The 19,237-nt window shown below is 39.5% G+C and overlaps 1 protein-coding gene across 1 annotated transcript in view; it reads left to right on the forward strand.

Annotated features, from left to right (window-relative positions):
• Positions 1-2,685: 2,685 nt before the first annotated feature.
• Positions 2,686-19,237, forward strand: part of Dcc (DCC netrin 1 receptor) — a 1,088,579-nt gene continuing 1,072,027 nt past the window's right edge. The window contains exon 1 of the mRNA XM_035440067.1: positions 2,686-2,776. Coding sequence (XP_035295958.1) covers positions 2,686-2,776 — 91 coding nt within the window. The remainder of the gene's footprint in view (positions 2,777-19,237) is intronic.

A 19,237-nucleotide genomic window follows, 5' to 3' on the forward strand; every position in this document is an offset into this window, starting at 1 on the left:
GTGGTAATCAGAAATCACCTGGCAGGTAAGGCATAGTTCTTACCTGGTGGGGCATGACCCCCACAGGATCACATATCTAATATCCTGCCTATCAGATATTCACATTATGATTCATAAGAGTAGCACAATGAGGGTTAAGAAGTAGCAACTTAATAATTTTATAGTTGGGGTCACTACAACATGAGAAATGGTCTCAGGACTGGGAAGGTTGAGAACCACTGCCTTACAGAGTCCCTAACAACACAGGTTGCTTTGGGTTCCTATCGGACACTAGGTGGTAACAGTAGTCTTGGGAATAGCTGACTTTATGTCTCCCAAGAAGAGACCATAGTTCTTCTGCCATCTTTGCTCTCCGACATGAAGGTCCTGTCCACTGTTTCAGCAGTCATTTTGTGCATCCACATGAAAAGTAGAGCTTCCTGTCCAAATGCAAAAGCATATGTCTCTGGTGCCTGATTATTCTTTGCAACAAATCCTGAATGTTACAACTTTCTCAAAGTTTGCTAGCATTGATACTTCAGAAAGATCTGTGGCTCAATTAAAGTCATGTTGTGTACCTCAGCCCTCCATTTCTAGAAGTGTCTACTTTAGCTACTGGATGTTTTGGTGTTTTGAAAATTTGGATATCAGCAAAATATCTAAGACTCTTCAGAAGTTTGGATCTAGTCATCACATATGCTACTTGTGTTAACCTTTTCTGGGTAAAAAGAGATGAGCGTGGCTAAGTTCCTGCAGGATCCTTGACCAGTTTTTCTGTTTTCCTGCTGGCGACTTTATTCCATCTCTCTTATTTTTCACTCTTCTCTTACAGATAATTCGATTTATCCTGTCAAGATCTTGTGAATCTGAGTGACAAGAAAGAGTGGGGGAGTGATGGAAGGAATAAATAAAATTGTATGATGAAGAATGAGAAACAAGTGGGGCTGAACATTTTTCAGAATGACTTCTACTTGTCATTTTTCTGGCAAATCCAATTGTTTGTTAATTCATTTTTTAAACAAAATTTCAGAACTGTTTTACAAGTCCTACCCACATCTGTGAGGGGGACAGAGATGAAAGGCACACTGTGACTCCTGTAGAGGCTACCTGATCTCCGTCAGAGGAAGGTTAAGATGAGCAGAATATCTAGAGTGAAGCAGTTTTCTGAACTGCTCTTCGTATATTTCCTGTAACCAGCTGTGTGTGTGTGTGTGTGTGTGTGTGTGTGTGTGTGTGTGTGTGTGTGTGTGTCCCCACACATACTCTTCCTTCATATCCTGTCGGGGACTCGAGAAGGGCATGTAGTTCGCCCTGATGAGAACACATCACATGGATCAGCACAGCTGTCATAATAATTTAACATTGTCCACCTACTCTTTTCTCCCAACTGATGAAAGCCTCCTTGACCCTTGAGAATGGAGATTGGGCAAAGCTAACTCCTAGGCTCATGTTTCCTGAGAGACATCGAGGCACCTAGAATATAATGAGTGCTTTAAATATCTCTACAACTGATTCACCTCTGAAGAAGAGTGACCATGGATGAAATAAAATGCGCAATGAGAAGGACACCGGTTATTCTCAGGGAAGTAGCCTTCTAGCGTTTGCTTAGAGTGAGTGTGGGGTGTTTCTGGGTCTCCGTTTCCCACTCCTAGAAGTGGGCAGCATTAGAAATGATTTTTTCCTAATGAAAATATCTCTTTTTAATAATGCAGAAGACAAGAAAGTAAAAGCCTGGCTACTTGCCCTTTCTGAAACACCCGCCCAGGTTTTACAGTCACGTAAAATAATTTCCTGAATGCAGAAGATCAAATATGATTGCTGCTGCAAAGCCTCCAGATGCTCATGATGTTCGCTGGCTCCATTGACAAAAGTGACTTCCCACGCTTTGCCCACAGAGGGCATCCCTGCGCATTGATATGTAGACCGAATGAACGCAGCTGCTGGAAGCCTCCTCAGTCCGTTCTTTTTTTTTCCTCTAAGCTTCTCTAGGCCCCCGCCCCCCATTGCGTGGATTCTTTGCCTGATCCAGTTCGTTTCCCTCCGGTCTCCACATTTTCCCTTCCATCCCTCCACTTCTCTGGATCAATGGATAGTAAGGTTCCAACTCTCAGCTCACACACTGCTGGCGGACACCCCAGTAACAAGTGAGAGCGCTCCGCCCGGCACTCCCCTGCCTCTGTCCCCTACCCGGTTCCCCAGCTCTGAGAAGCCAAAGGAACAGCATCATCAGCGTGGATTTTTCTCTTCAACTTTATCCAACCGACTACAAGGAAGCAGCTTCAACGTTCTAACGCATGACCAGCCACGGGATTGCTTTGCGTCTCATCTCTAGCCCTCCTGGATATTCAGTTCATTGATGCTTCACAAGCCCCTCGGAGAGCTGTCTCCCCTTCTTTTGATCCCTCTGTTTCCTTGAGTTAGTTATCCAAGGTGTTGTCGGGGTTCAGGAGCTCTTGGACCGAATGGAACTTTTTGCTGCCTCTTATTGCTGCTGATTGTGTCCCTGGACAAGGAAAAAGGCTTCGCAGGCAGAAGAGGCACAGAGGAGGTGGAGAAAGAGGTGGAGGAAGAGGACGAGGAGGAGGAGGAGGAGGAAGCCGAAGGGGCTCGGCGCGGGTGTGTGCATGTATGCATGCGTGTGTGAGTGCATGTGTGTGAGTGCCACCGCTGCCCACGACCCTCGGCCCCGAAGGTGTTGGCTGAAATATGGAGAATAGTCTTGGATGTGTTTGGGTACCCAAGCTGGCTTTTGTACTCTTCGGAGCTTCCTTGCTCAGCGCGCATCTTCAAGTCACTGGTAAGAGCTCTGTTCCTTTCTTCTCTATGCTCCCCCACCCTTTACCCCTTCCTCTTCCAGTTTCATTTGGAGAGTAGAATTAGAGTGGAAGATAAATAAGATATTCGTTTCTCGCTCTGCCCACCGTTCCCACGCAGATGATAAAAGACAGAATACTTTTCCCCCCTGGGGGCGGAAGATGTTGGTGGGGTCGAAGGCATCCCTTAGCTTTTTTTTTTTTTTTTTTTTTTTTTTTCAGTTTGGTGCTTGTCTCTTGCATCTTTGCTTTTGCAAATACTTGTGTTCCTTTGGAGGACGGGCTGGTGAAAGTGATGGGGATTCTGTTGAAAGGAACTGGGTTGTATCCTTAGAGACTCAAAATCCTAGGAATAGGGGAACAGGAGCAAGCGGGGGATGACATCCAGGGAGCCTAGAGCACGTCTGTGCAGGATGTAGCTGCTAGGGATGTTTGTGTGAATATGTGCGACCCTGGGTTTGCTTTTTTTCTTGCTGATTGCTAATCAAGGAAGGGGCAGAACAGATAGATACACATTAGAAGTACTTTGGGGGAGTGCAAAACAGTGACTAAAAGAGGTGCAGAGCTGCCTGCCAGTAGGGATGTGCATTTGCAATTTTAACTGTGGATGAATGTTGTTTGCTAGCTAAGTCTTCAAATGTCTCCAAGACACCTCCAAACTCCAAATGATTGATATTCTGGGAAATAGGTCTCCTGGCCCTGGCACTTGGCAAGCATAGTTTCTAATTAAAAATGGCAAAACTGTTCCGGGGTCTAGATGGGGTTAAAGCAGGAGAAAGAAGGATCTGAAGGCTGGTCCCTGGGTGCTGCAGTCTCCGAATGCGGAGCTGGGGCTTCTGTGGCCAAAGGAAAAAAACGAGAAAAGTGGTAAGATTTACTGGTTTTGCGGGACGCCACCACAAGTAGGTGGGCACTTGTATAGGGAGCCGGTCTGCTGGGGAAAGACAGAACAGCTGCTGTGAGAGCATGCAAATCCCTCTGGAATCGACCTTTCCTCAGATCCTAAAGACCTCTCTGGCTGGGTTCAGGAGTTGGGCAGGAGCGCCCCAACCTGCGCCTTGGAAATTAACAGGGAATAAAATTAAATCACAGCGGCCAAGTCTCCAGCCTCCCTGGAGTCCTAAACTCCGGCTGTCTGGTCCAGGCTGCAGAACCAAGGGTTGCGAATCCTTCATGGTGGCAAGGGATTCAGGCCATGAAGCAAGCTCCAAGATAGCTTTGCCACTAGCCCGCAGGATTAAGGCGAGCACACACTTTGGGCTTTTATCCTTTGGTAGGCAGCTGTGTGTGTGTGTGTGTGTGTGTGTGTGTGTGTGTGTGTGTGTGTGTGTGTGTGCGCGCGCGCGCGCGCGCGTGCCTGCTTACTGTGTGCACTCCTATGATGCCCACGCTTACCCGCACCCTCATCATAGTTGCCCGCCCTCCCTCTTCCTGATGGGCGGTCCCCTCCTCCCTGGTTCCTCTCTCCCAGAGCTTTGTCCTCCGTAATTACTGGTTTGAAGGTGCTATGTAGGTGTGGAGAGGTAGGGGGTAGCTTATCCTTGCAGTCATAAAAAAAGTGTCTTTAGAAATCCCCTCCTTCAAACGCAAATGCTCACAAGCAGGACAAGCAGGACCTTCCTTGTGCCCAGCAGACTGATTCATCCTCTCTCTCTCACTTTGCGAGCATCTGGACGGAAACAGGGAAGTTCAGAGATGTTCCCTGCTAAGCAGAAAGCCCATAGGATAGAGAGGGTGTGAAAGGCCATGTCTGACATATTGAATTAAGTAAAGTGTACAAAAATGGATAATATTGTCACTTACACAATGTCTTAAAGCCATTCCCAAATGTCTATTACCTGGTACAGGCTGGTGGTAGATAAATGGAGATAGATCCGTTAAGTTTTATTAATCGCTACATTAAATGTCTCCTTCCTATTCATTTAGCTAGCTTTGTTTGCTTATAGTCATTTATTTACTACTATTTCATTGTAATTCCCATATCAAAATTTTCTCTTCAAAGACAATTCCAAGCCCCACCCCCAAAAAGCCTAAACAAAAATATGCATGTGTAAGGAAAATGCTAGTGGGTAATACTTGGTGATCTTTGTGCAAAACTTCTCTACATTTCTAAATACATCTGTGCTATTTGCAAAGGAAGGTGATGTGATTTGTGCAGGACCTACGAAAGTGGGTGGTGCATTTTGAAGATCATGCTAATTCAGCTCACTCCAATCGTCTTTGCTCATTTATCTGAATATTACCCTTTTCCTTAGTAGCAATTTTTGGGAGCATGGCACAGAAGAAGCATATCTTGCTATAAGAAAGGGCCGGTAGGAGGTGCCCTTAATAAAGCCAAATGTGTAGTTCACAAGCATTGAAATTCCCTCTCAGCAGAAGGTTTTTAAAGACTTTGTTGATTGGTAACAAAGGATTATGGAGGCTAGCACAATAGCATTGGTCCTTCCCCTCTTTCTAGGCAAAATGTGGAACTTGTCGATTTGAATGAGATCATTATGCCACAACAAAAAGGACATCCCTGAACAGTCTCTGTGTAGAGTGAGGACTTGAAGCTGAGAGAGGAAGACAGTCTCTTTTTAGTTTGTTCTTGTAGGATGCCCTCTTCCTTTTTTGATGTGAGCCATGTGCAGAGGCACCAGGTAGAGTCCCAGGAATTCAGGTAAGATGGGAATTTCAGATTTAATGAGTCAAACAGGTTTACCCCTTTATTATTTAATTATTCGTGTGTGTTTGTGTTATGTTCCGTGAGAGTTTATGTACTCTAGACATAATGAAATGAGGCTGGCTATTGGCTCTGTCCTGCTCCTTTTGCACACTAGCAGGCACAGTAGGTCAGGTGATCCCTCTGAGCTTGCTTTACTGTGGAAGGGGGATGTCAGGACCTGAGGTTGCCTGGGTAAGCAGGCCCTCCACTGTTCTGAGAGTGCTGCCGTATAAATCACCAGTGACCTGTCACAGTATCCATTTCCCACCCCGCAGCAGCTGCCCTCTGAGTTATGAAGCATGTGAAATGGCCAGCACATGTGTTATATGTGAATATATTAGGCTCAGTGCATTTGCTTTAATGCTCTTAACAGCAAGGCTGCTGTGAGGGGCTGATAGACACTTTATTTTCCTAGGAAAAGATTTATAACTCGTGTGTGTGTGTGTGTGTGTGTGTGTGTGTGTGTGTGTGTGTGTGTGTGTTCCATTTATTCCCTGATAAGTTAACCTTTCTGCAGACTTTCTTAGTTATTGAGGAGGAGGAGGAGCTTTTGTCCTATCTAGTTCTTGAATGGAACACTGCCAGACGTCCCTTTGGAGTCTAATCTAAACCAATAGGAATCTAGAGTTGGGGGAGGTGATTCATTTGAAGAGCTGGGATAGTTTGTTGCTGTTGTTATTACTTGTTTGTCTCTAGAATGAAGGAATGATACACCGTCTAAAGGAATCCCAGCACAGTTACCTCAAAAATATCTTTTATGAGAATGTTTCTCTCTTCTTGGCTTAAGCCTCTCACTGTATGTATTCAGTTTTCTCGTATTAAGTCCTATGTATGCAAATTGTTCCTGAGAAGTTTCTAGCAACACACAATAATGTCATGCAATGTAGTATGATCTCTATCCTTGGCATATAGACTGATTTAAATCCTGCCATGTGGGCCCTGCTTGTCTTCCCTGGCTCCGAATGTTTAAATAAGTGCAGAAGTCCCTGAATGGACTCTTTCCATGAGATACTGTGCCTTAAGTAGATTTTTAAAAGCCTTACAATTTCTTTGGAGAATTTTACCATTTTAAAGTATGTTTATGAGACTTCCTCCTCATGGTGTTTCTCTGTCAGGATAACTAGCAAAGGATATGGTTGCTGTGGATCATTGTTTTTCGTTAAAACACAATGGTACCTACTCAGAGAGTGGCTTTCCCCAGCCCTCTGCTTTCTCCTTCAAGTGTATAAATAAGGAGAGTTATGACTTCATGAGTCATGTATTGTTGGCCTGGGTTGATCTCTGCCCAGTTTCCACAAACCTAGCCTGGATTGCCATCAGAAACGCATGCCAGTAGAAACAGGTTGCTATGTTTGGGTATTTGCAGCAAAGGCATCTTCTCAAATGATACAGTTTCTTCTATCTCCATTGGTATTTTTTAGATGAACTATATACATAAATTTCAGAAAAGCTTAGTGTTCCTTCAGTTAAAAGAACCCACCGAGGATTGTGTGACTAATTACTGATAAAAACTCATCAGATTATAGAAAAAATGCCATAATCTCTGAAATAGAATGGGGAGTATGGTACACATTTAAAATTCATAAAATATAAATATGATGTTTCCTTTTCAGCCTTCTCTGTGTCAGTATGACAATATATAGATAGTCTTGAGAGTTTCATGACCTTATTGGATACTGGCTTGGGATACCATTGATTCAAGTTTGGAAAACACTAAACTCAATATTTGGACGATATCCCATGAAATTTTCATTGACCTGCTATGGGCTGCTTGTTTCTCTCTTGGCTGTCCTGAAGTATTCAGCTGTCCTCTCTACATAACATTATGGCATCAAGGACACTCTTTGTGATGCAACCCAGTAAAGAATTTCTCACTGAGAAACCAAGTTCTTTGGAAGGCATGGGAATTTGTCTTAAAAATAAGCTTTAAAATATTTTTGAGTGCTTCTTTTAGTAAAAAAATGAACTGTATTTGCAAAAGAGCTAAGCAATACAGTTAGACTAGGAGACTCACATGTAGTCTCTAAGCCAGGACTACCAGCATTCTAGAGTTCACAAGATTTGAGAAAGGAGTGAGTCCTACAGAGTAATGGGTGATGCTATGGTAGATATGTGAATTCGCCACAATTTTGTTACTAGGTTGAAGTAGGGAACTTTAATTTTTATCAGTATTTTCTCTTTTCAGAGTTCAGAGTATTTCTCACTGTCTTTATAATTTCCACATCATTGGCCTGCCCCAATATATTTAAGACACTTCCCTTCAAACTAAGACCTCATAACTTGCTGATGAGGAAGGATAAGCAATTCAGATTGTTTTCCCTCTAGACCAATAAAAAATTCAGAAGAAAAAATTACAGGTTACATATGCCAAGTGAGCAAAAGAAAAAATGCAAATCATTATGCACCTTTATAATCACAGCACTCATGTAAATTGCAGCACAATTTCATACCACACATTTACTTCTCCGACATGAGTGTCAACTCCCTCACTGTGTATTTCTTAGCTTCAGCACTCTACTAACATGAAGAAATACAGGTTGGCTGATTGATGATCAAAATATAGATCTCTAAAGTTCTTTGATAAATTTAGCCTGAGGTTTAAAAACCCCCTTTAACACAACTCTTAAGTAAAAATATTTTCCTTGATAGTTCAGAAATGTTCCAACTTCAACCGATGGTGTGATTTAGAAATATGTAATAATGTGTATGATTGAACATACTTCTATTTTCATTATTGATGGTAATTTGCCAGTGGTCATATGAGTATATATTGCTTTCTATGAAGAGTTTCAAACAACCATAATGTGCACAGCTTTCATTACTTGGGGGGGAAAGTCCAGCACAGAAACACACAAATCATTTCATATTTATTGATCATATTTCTCAAATACACTGTTATGGCATGACTTGAGTGGGAGATTTCTTCTTTTCTGCTAAATTTCTGGAGCCGAATACCCATAACTCATTTCTGATTCTAAAATTGCATATATATATATATATATATATATATATATATATATGCTTAATTTCACAAAACCAAGTTCTGTAGCCTTTTTATTGATTCTTTGGGAATTTCACATCATGCATCTCAATATTGCTCATTTGCTAGTCCCTCTGTATTCACCCATCACTCCTGTAGTGCCTCCTCAAAGGAAAGTAAAAAAGAATAAAAATAAGATAAAAAATTAACAATAATTAAAATTATTCTCTGACTTTCCCACCTCTCCATCACTTCTTCATTCATTTTAGTGACATTGGGAGCTTCTGTGTATCATGAAGTATATACCCTTTTGAACTAATAGCATTACTTACAAATAAATGTTCCTTGTGCAATGAGTTGTGGGTCAGATTCAAGGCCTCTGACTTTGGTACACCATCAAAATTGGACCCCCATCAACATTCTTCTCCAATATCCTACTGTTGCACCTAGCCATGGAGATCCTGCAGCTATGGTTACCCAAGATCAGTTCCTTCAAACAATCCATTAGATCATAGATGGAATAGATGTTGCGGTGTCCCAACTTCAAGCTGTGGATGTGTGCCTGGGTGGTAGCTGAGCTGGTAGGTCCAGACTTCTGGGACAACTCCTCTCAGCTGAGGGACTGAAGCAGTTTTTCCAAGTCCATGGTGAAAGGTGGAGCTTCTGCTATCTTTCCCAAGCATGTGGGTGTCTTAAGTATCCTATTAGGGGTGGGGCTTAATGTTTAGCACAGGCTGGCCTCAACTTTGTGATACACCTGCCTCTGCCTCATTCAGCAAATCCTCCCAGTATGTGCCACAAAAATTGGAACTGTAGCTTCTGCTGGCTGCCTTTTATACAGAATTTCCTGGGCATTCATTGCAATTTAAAAGTTTCTCCTTTGTGTTTTGTAGTTGCATTTTCCCTAGGCTGCCAACCAACAATAAGCTCCCAAATAAAGACATAGAGACTTATTATTAATTACAAATGTTCAGCCTTAGCTTAGACTTATACTACTAGCTCTTTTAATTTAACATGTTTGTAGTAATATACATTTTGCCTTGGGGCTTTGTACCTTTCTTTCATTCTGTATGTCCTACTTTCTTCCATGTTTGGCTGGCTGGCTACCAACATCTCTCTGCTATCTCCATTTTTTTTTCTTCTCTGTGCCTAAATTCCTCCTCCTACGGACTCTCCCTGCCCTGACCTCCTCCCTTGCCATTGGCTGTTCAGCTTTTTTTTTTGACTAATCATGTACCTTGGTCAGGCAAGTTAAAACAGCAACCCATCTTTACATAATTAAACAAATGCAACACATTTTTACATAGTTAAACAAATATTCCATAAAAAATGAAATACATCTTTACATAGTTCAATTTATATTCCACAACAGTTTTCTTTTACATGTGGGTCTAAGAGAAGGCAATTCTCCAAACTATCTAGGACAAACATGTTCGGCTGAACTAGTTGGTTCTTTATTTTTTTGTTTAATAAAAATATCACCTTGTTGAGTTGTGACCTAATAAGAAAGATTTTAATATAATTTATTCTAGGCCATCTAAAATGTTAGTAAATCTATATTTACATTTTCATAGGAGTATAAAATAGTTAGCTGTGATATAAATGATACTAACTCAGGCAATTTGCCTTAATAAGTGAAGTTTCTTGATAAGTCTCAATATTTTTAGATTTCACCAGCAGGATTTTAGAAAAAAAATTTCCACTTAATTGCCTTTTAAGATGTAGAACACAATTTAACCTGTTTGTCATATATACTCAAGTCATCACTATGATACATTTACATTACATGGATTGTTTTGGAAAACCTGAAGATAGAGCATCACTTTTTTAAAATTTAGGACCCAAGTTTCTAGTTGTGACATATTAAAAATAAAGATTCTGTATTCAGAAAATATATTTTCTTTAAATGTTATATCTACTTGGAACTTTTTTCCTATCCTTTTTTCCGTTTTATTTTGCTCAGTGTTACAGAGATTGTCTTTCATGCAAGAATAGAGTCCCTAAATTGTGACCTAAGTCCCTAGTTAAAGGAAAGGGTCCTGATGTATTTAATTAATGGCTTTACACTGTTTCTGAAACCTGATATATATTAATTTGGAAGTCATTTGTTCTTCATTAAACATAATTTTCCTTGATAATGAAGGTGTGGATTAGAGCAATGTTAGTGATTTCCTAGGTTCAACATCACACAATTTACTTACAATATGAACTGTACATATATATAGTATCTGGTGCAATAACACTAAGGATAACAACAACAATAAAACAAAAAGCCATTTGCACATTGGCAGCTTTCTGTATTTTGTGTTAATCCTTGCATTTTGTAACATTGCCACAAATGTATCCTTCTTTAACACACTATTTTGTTTCTTTATTTGTGGTTGTAACCAAAGAAATATATTTTTCTTATTTGCCTTATGGCTAAACATTAAGTATATGAGACTACTTGTGTATGTGCATATGGCTACACTCAGCCACTTTACTCTGTAGTAGTCCATGGCATTAATTGATTATAACTTGCCTAAGCTATTGTTGATAGACTTCTCTGAACTCCAACTTTTGTGTTGACTAACTTTATGATTTAAGCATTTTTCTAGACACTGTCCAGTGAAAATTAACCACCATTTTCAGGTGTCCATGTAGGTATAGAAATTCTGAGTCATGTAAAGGACATCTTTATATTAAGTAGCAGTGGCCTACCACATTTATTATAGCACCACATGAGGAACATATGAAAATTTTCTTTGTTTCATGTCTCCACCAACACTTGATATTTTCATTTGCTTAATTTGCCTTCATCTGGTGAATGTGAATTAACATCTCATTATGGGTTTAATTTGCATTTCCCTGATTGCTAATAAAACTGCACATTTATTTCTCAAATTTGTTGGCCATTTGTGGTTGCGGCAAGAAACTTCTATAATTCTGTTTCTCCAACTGAGCATCCATTTTATCTTAGTCATTTTATTGGTGGTTATTCTGTTTTTCTAATTAATCAACCTTTTGATTTTAAACATATATGTTACCAGTAGTCTAACCTTTGGGAAGTTGTTACCTTATATTACACAAAGTTTATGTTACCCCAGGCATTTCTTAAGCACTTTCCCAAAATGCACATTAAATTTATCTAGAAAAAGATGACCTTAATCACTTCAAGATTGTTTATTGTAATGAGCAGCCCTTTTTGTCATTGTATCTTTACCTAGCCTGCTTATGATGTCTGTATAGACAACAGCTTATAGGGAAACATTTTCCTGGATCACCAGGCTTAATTTCAGGCACCTTAGGACTCTTCTGAATCTAATGGAACCAAAGGAAGAATGAATGACTGTCCTGATGGTAGATACCAAATTTTGGTGAAAATACATCCTAATCTGGCCATGTGACCTTGAATATGTTTCCAATGCAAATAAAATGAATAGACCAAAAATCATTGTCAGATTTACAGTGTATATGATTGTGAGTTTTAGATAACCTATGCTTGAAGAAATATATGCCTCCATCTTTTATATAGGATCTTAATTTATTCTATTTGGTCGCATCAGGCAGGCTAACAAAGGTCTCTGGATTAAATACTGCATTTGGGTATGCTGAATGTGGTCTCTCTAGCAGGTTGCCTTCTGTGCTGACTCAGAGATGTGAGACAAAGCTGTGACATCCAAGCAAGCCTCTGCATTGTGAGTCCTCCATCCATTGTTCTCACATCTTTGCTCAGCCTCATGGGATCTCCTAAGAATATAAATTAGAGAGAAAATCTGCAAAGCTTTGCCTTTCATGTCTAGTGTCTGGGCAGAGCTGTTCCCCACAGGACAATTTCTAGTCATTTTCTCCCTGGTTTGAAACATCTCAAGGGATGGTTTGTTGACTGCTTCCCTTGGGAAACATTTCAGCAACACAACACTTTTTGTTTTGGAAATTTACTTTGTAATTCATCTTAGATAATGCTGTTCCAAATATTCTTCACACCTGTGGCATGCAGCCAGGGTTTCTGTTTTCCCTTTGCAATGAGACTGCCTGTTCTATGATCCAGACTTAGCTCTAACTTGTTTTTGTTTCCTGGAGTCATCTATATTTAATCTAACTGTAGAGATTTAGTTCACTTAATTTTTCCTCTTATGCAAAATGTAAGCTTAATCATGCTTACATTAAAAAAAAAAAACTGAACTCCCTCTAGTTTATTTAACTATTTCTGGTAACCCAAGTCCCCAAATTTGGTGTGGTTTTCTAGATAAGATTTCCCAGGTAACACATTATAAAATATAGATTCATCATACTTTCACCCATGTTATAGCCAGAGATATGTGTTTTGTCTTCCAAAACTTGTTCTTTCACTTTTCATGTAGTTCTCTCAATGTCCAAGATAATTGTTGAGCTATGATAAGCTCAAATGAGATCAAATATTTAATCAAGATCCTAATTATGGGTGTTTAATAGTGGTTGTGACATGATAAATGGAATGTTTTAATGTATTTCTGTCTTTCACAACCTCATCTTTAAGTCAATGAGACAGGCATATACATAGATGAGTGAGTGGCAAGTAAGGCAGTGCAGAGTATTCATTAAGAAAAAATATAAACAAAGTAGAGAAATTGTAAAAAATGTCAACTACAATGTTTACACATTTTACCATTGATATCTTAATACTAGCAAGGTGGGCCTACAGAACCACTTCTCTCATCCCTGTATTCTTAGAATTCTTAGATTGAGGTTTTCTTTGTGTGTGTGTGTGTGTGTGTGTGTGTGTGTGTGTGTGTGTGTGTGTGTTGCTTTGTTTTGAAGCAGTTGGGTGTAAATAGTTGTCAATTATATTTAAACTAAGCTGGATTCAAGTACACATAGGTATCTATAATCCAAGAATTCAGGGGACGAAGGTTGGAAGATTAAGAGTGTGAGAGTGCCTTGAACTACTAAGGAAGTTTACTACTTGGTTGGGCTACAAAACAAAACCCTGTTGAGGGTGGGGGGGGGAACAGACACACAGAGAGAAGAAGCAATAGAAAAAAAAAACAAAAAAGTAAAATTAAATGAAATAAAATATAAATAAGTTAAGACATAGATGTGGGAAGAATGAAGTTTATTACTGTTTTTCTTGTAGATGGTGGAAAATGTTCTATAAACACATTAGCACACCTCCATGATTTCTCTATATGTTTTGAGTGTTCCAGGCACCTTGTTTAGGTGGTGATGGAGTTAGGAGGCCATTCAGATGAGCATACTAGTCAACAAACACAGGAACTAAAACATTACTTTATAGTGATAAAGCATTGAAGTCAGTGAAGGTGAAGAAAAGGATGGCAGGGGGACATCTGAGAAAATTGTGGTTGAGCTGGCAATGGAGGAATAAATTAGTAAATTAAGGAGAGGGTGTTTGATAAGGAGCAGAGGGAGAAAAACCAGCTAAGAAAAGGTGATTGCCTAAGTCATGTGGTAGGAGAACCCCAAAAGGTAGGGAACTCCATAAGATTAATGTGTTTTGCTTCAGGATATCACTGTATGTTAGTGATCTAAGTGAAGCTGCAAAGCCTTCTTCATCTTCTCACCAACATCTGATTTTCATACTCAGGGAACACTGGTAGAATCCACAGAAATGAGTTCATATCAAGGGACATTTTTAAAAATATTTTCTCATTATTTAAAATTTAAGTAAATAGCAGCTGACCTAAGGCTGCCCCTATCTCTTTTCTTCAGCTCCCTTTAGTCTTTTCCTCTAGCTCATGTCCATTCCTTTGTGTGGGGCATAGTCATACTCTCTGCCAGGGATCCAAAGTGGGCAACAACAACCAAAGAACAGAACACCTACCCAAAAGATGATACCCGATATTTAGTCCAAACATTATTTCCAATATCATAAAATTTAGGAAACTTTTTCCCTTATTCATCAGTAAGCTATGAATTTATAAGTCAGTCTCTCCTACTTGTGGACCATTGGATTTTATTGATAGAAGTAATACAGTTAAGGAGAAAACGTTTTAGAAAATATGGAGAGCTAGAGAAAGGTACATGCTCAAGGAGGCCAGTGCTACTGGGCATAGAGAAAAATATGATTTCACCTGTCTGTAGTATGAAGATTATCATGAGGAAATTTCTTCATTTGGTGGCCCCCTGAAAACGAATTTTCTAATTTCTCTCAACTAGCTTAAGAAAAAAGTAAGCCTAAGTATTGTTTAAAATTGTGGATCATTTTTATTGCAGTATGTCACATTCTACCATATTTTCTCTACATTGCTGTTTCTTCATATAGTGTTAAATGTTCTCTTTGCTTTAATCTGCAGCTTATCAAGAAGTCACTGGCTTGCAATACATCATGTTACTGTTCCTGATAGTAGTTGTGCCATTGAGTCCGTTTATACCTATAGGGTATGCTCTGAGGTCTTTGGCCATGAAGACAGAGCTGACCCAATCTAGAATACAAAAAATAAATAAATAAATAATGTGATGTGTTTGAAGCACTTACTGTCAGTGTATTTCAACAACATCCTCTCTATTAAATGGACAGAAAGTCACCTTATAAGTTACAACTCTAAATTAGTAATAAAAATCACATCAGTAGTTATATAGAGAGTTTATATTTCAATTTACTTCCAGTTACTATTTTATAAGTAGACTCTATTGTTAATTTAGTCTTAATTTTGGCTATATTAGGCTTTACAAATGCTAATTCACAAGCATAGGCACCCATTATAAAATCCTCCTCAAATTCATTGGTGTGTGTGTGTGTGTGTGTATAAGAATAAAACTAATCATATTTTACCAATAATTTTGACATCAATATGGCTTAGTGAGTCTATGTCCATGCCTTTGCTGTATTTAGGGGTTCAAGGCACAACTAGTATGTCATGGCTCAGCATCATACTTGTCAAATTTGGTAGCCTATAAAGCATTCCTGTTGATTCTATATTCAGTCAATCATTAATTACTATCTATTCCTGTTTTAGCTACATGCATTTTCTTCAGACCTATTGATCTAGCTACCTAGCATGAATGTCGAGAAGCTAATTCTTGCTTTGTTAGCAAATGGTGCAATGTATAATATGTCCCCAAGGCCTTTGTTATGGAGACATACCTCTTTTCTTTATTTTTCATCTGTTTTACGGCTCTCTTCATATTAGTTAATTTAGAATATCTGACAGATACCCAAGTCTAACTTTTTTTTTTTTTAGCTTCAGATGACTGTGATACATAGACACTGCATGGATTCTCATAGTCTTAAGGTGTTTCAACAGCTATTCAAGCTGTTCTCCACAGAACAAAAATATCCACATTAGCCAGAGACTCATTAGAAATTCAGAAATCCTGGTCATTGCCTGGGCTTGCTCTTTTGGGGTGAAAGGACATTTAGAAACTTTTACCTAGGAGAGAGAGACTTTCCCAGTCTTCACAACCATAAGTGGTCAACTAGTAAGCTGCTACAGTATCTCTCAGAATTCCTGACATGCTTCATTTTCCTTGAGATAGAAACCCCTTAGAAACTGTTTGAGTAGTCAATCTGCCTTTCTTCTCCTTTTCTCAAAGAGATGACACACTTCAAATAGGGTCTGCTAGTTTTCATTTTCCATTTCTCCCTCCAGCCACATTCTTCCTTCTTGAAAATGCTATGATTCAGGATAAAATGGAGGCACATAAAAGAAATACCCGAGCCCCGAGTCATTTACACTCTGTGTCCTTCAGTTCTGTTCTGAAAGTACACACATGCTAAAAGTGAGACCCTGGTGGAAGTGACCCCAAACTGAACCTTGCCTTTTGATTGGAAATGGTCTTTGGGGCATGAAACAAACCAACTGCTCATTTGTTTGAGCTTCTGTGAGGGGAAAGAAAGGGCCTCACTGAGGTGTTTAAAGAGGAGTAAAGCTTTCAGGCAGAGAGCTCTCTCAGCTAGAGACTTTGAAGCTTTTGCTCAGTCCTGCCTGGTTGAGAGACAAGCTTTAACCAGAGCTCCAAATCACAGTGGAGTAGGGGAGGACATGAGGGCTCAGCTGTGCAGACTAGATCAATCTGAATGAAAATCGCTAGTGTTCCCACTGGTGAGACAAGTTTCTGCTTAGCTCATGAACTGTAGGCCCTTCTCTGGTCCTGCTAGAAAATGAGTAGGGCTTTTGTGAAAGGTTATGTAAGGCTGCTGTTTCACTTTCCCCTCAGAGTTAAGTTCTATTTATAGAGGGGTGAACGGCCTCCCAGGGAAACTGCATTTCCCTTGCTATAACTTAGCAAGAGAATTCAATCAATTTTCAGAAAAGAATTAAAGAACAAAAGGGAGAATAAAATCCAAGGCAAAGATACTGAGAAGTACAGAAAAAAAAAGAAAGAAAGAAAGACAGAATCACAAAAAGAGAGCATTATTCTAATGCCTGGGTTGGTAGAAGAATTGTACGTTGAGGATTTCTTCCTGTTTGCTGAGAGCTTCCTAGAAAAAAAGAATTTACAGTGTCAACCACGAAACAGCTTCCTGTAAACTGTAATTGTTGGTCACCCTGAATTAGGCAAGTCTCATGTGTATGTGTATGAGAAGAATCTCAGTGTGTTTTTGTTTTCTGCTGGGCAGTAATGTCTTAAGTTAATGTTAATGTTACTGCCCAGCAGAAAACCATTATGTAGTTAGCTGTCTGCTCACCACATGGAGAGACAATTGGTGGGGACAATAGCAAGCTCTATTAAGAGGTTTTTCTTCTAACAGTCCAAAGAGTATGGGTGCCTGATGGGAGATAAGTTGCTTCTTAGCTATTTATCATCAGGTCATTGAAACCTTACCCTCTCATCCTGCCGTGAAGTCAGAATGAACATTCTAAAGTGATGGTCTGCTTTGGCCCAACACTATGCTCATACAGCCAGGAAAGGACAGGGAGTGTCTTTTGTGTTCCATTGTATGTAGCAGATTGCTCACAGTTGAGTTCCCCGTGATGATTATTCACTGCACAGACTCAGAAGGTACTCCTGTGTATACTACTTTCGAATGTTCTGCTAAACACAAGGCAAACTTCTAACTTCCTGAGCTATTTAATATAAACAGGCCTATTCTCTCCACCTCAAATTTATTTCTCCTTGTTGTTTTCTTTTGTATGTACTCTGTTAATAACTTTACTGGCGACTTTCCAGAGTGCCTGGGAGAAATTAAGTCATAGAAATCCCTCAAATGTTAAATGCAAATGTGTGAACTCAACAGAATTTGCTATCTCCATAAGCCCTGACCCTAAGACATCCAAGGTACTTGTCAACTCCCAGCTGAATATGGAAAGGGCAAGAGAAGTGAATAATTACTTCCTGCATAGTAATCCTAAGGATAGTCTCTGGGTTACCTTAGGACATTCATTCCTGAACACCTGGATAAGGCAAAATATTAAAATGTCGATTTTGTAGAAACTGATGTGGGAGTCAAGACCACAGAAGTAAGAAAGATTCATTCAAATGAGGATGAATCTTTTTATGTAAAAGGAATGGTCAAGTACTGAAATACTGTGCGGATTGTTAAAAGTTTCTGTGTCATTGGATAGATGAGAAACAGGACACCAGATTCATTCAGTGAGGAGCCCCCATCCCAAATCTAAGAGTGGTCACCATAAAACACTTTACACACCTGAGTATAAATCGCAGCACTGTCAAAGATGTCATGAAGAATCAGGGTCTTCATTCGCAAAGTTTGCAAAACATTGAATTGTTAGATTAGAAACATATTTCACAAACATATACTGTCAGTCCTTGCCATATAGCAAACAGTAAGGCATTTCTGATTTTATCAATTTACAGGTGCTTATTAAGGTGACATTTGAAATATCATATGTGGTCATACCCTATAGAAGATTTTAAAAGATTATAAAGAAAATACCACTAGTCAGGTATGGTGGAATATACCTTTAGTCCCAATACTTGAGAAGCATAAACAGGATAATCTCTGGAGTTTGAGACCTGTTTGGTCTACAGAGTGAGTTCCAGAACAGCCAAGGCTATACAGAAAAAGTCTGTTTTAAACACACACACACACACACACACACACACACACACACACACACACACACACCAAAAGGCAAACAAACAAAATTGACACTATCTTTACAGTTAACAAAATGATTGAGAAATAGGATTTGCATACTTTGAAAAAGGATAGGCTAAAAGGCTAGAGATTATTATATTATTAAGATAATATTATTATATTATTAAGAATGAATGAAGTGGGAGATGTGAGAAAGTAAGCCACAGCATCAGAAAGACTTCCTAAGTAAACAAGGATGGGGTAAGGTGTGCGAGATGCCTGCTACTCTATCTTTGGGACAAGAGCAATGGCGGTGCTTCACTCCTGAGAGCTAGTTTCCTGCTCTGTGTTGGCCCTGGTTCCCATCACCAGCAATGGTGCTCTGTTCATCAGAATCTTCTCAAACAGATGTATGAAAATCTTGGGAAAAAGAGGTGTAAAGAAGTGACAAGGTCATCTAAGAAGTGACTGACAGCATAAATAATGTAATTTTAGAATGAGGAGGCTCTGCCTGCAAGGCTTCTCCCAATAATTTTACAGAGATCTTGAAAGAACAGATTGCTCAGAGAAGGACAGATGCCACCAGGCACTGATTTCTAACACAGAGATATGCTAACTGAGAAAGCAAATTTATACTGTGCACTGCAGAAGCAAGTCTCTGCTGGATACTAGTGTGCCCATCTTATTCCTTTTAGCACAACTTGAAAATGTGTAGAAAACCATTGGTAAGTAGTATCATCTCTAACTACTATTGTACCAAAGGCATTAGTCCATCAAACAATTTCTGTGCATTTTTATGC

The sequence above is a fragment of the Cricetulus griseus genome, chromosome 2, assembly GCF_003668045.3.
Source record: "Cricetulus griseus strain 17A/GY chromosome 2, alternate assembly CriGri-PICRH-1.0, whole genome shotgun sequence".
Taxonomy (NCBI): domain Eukaryota; kingdom Metazoa; phylum Chordata; class Mammalia; order Rodentia; family Cricetidae; genus Cricetulus; species Cricetulus griseus.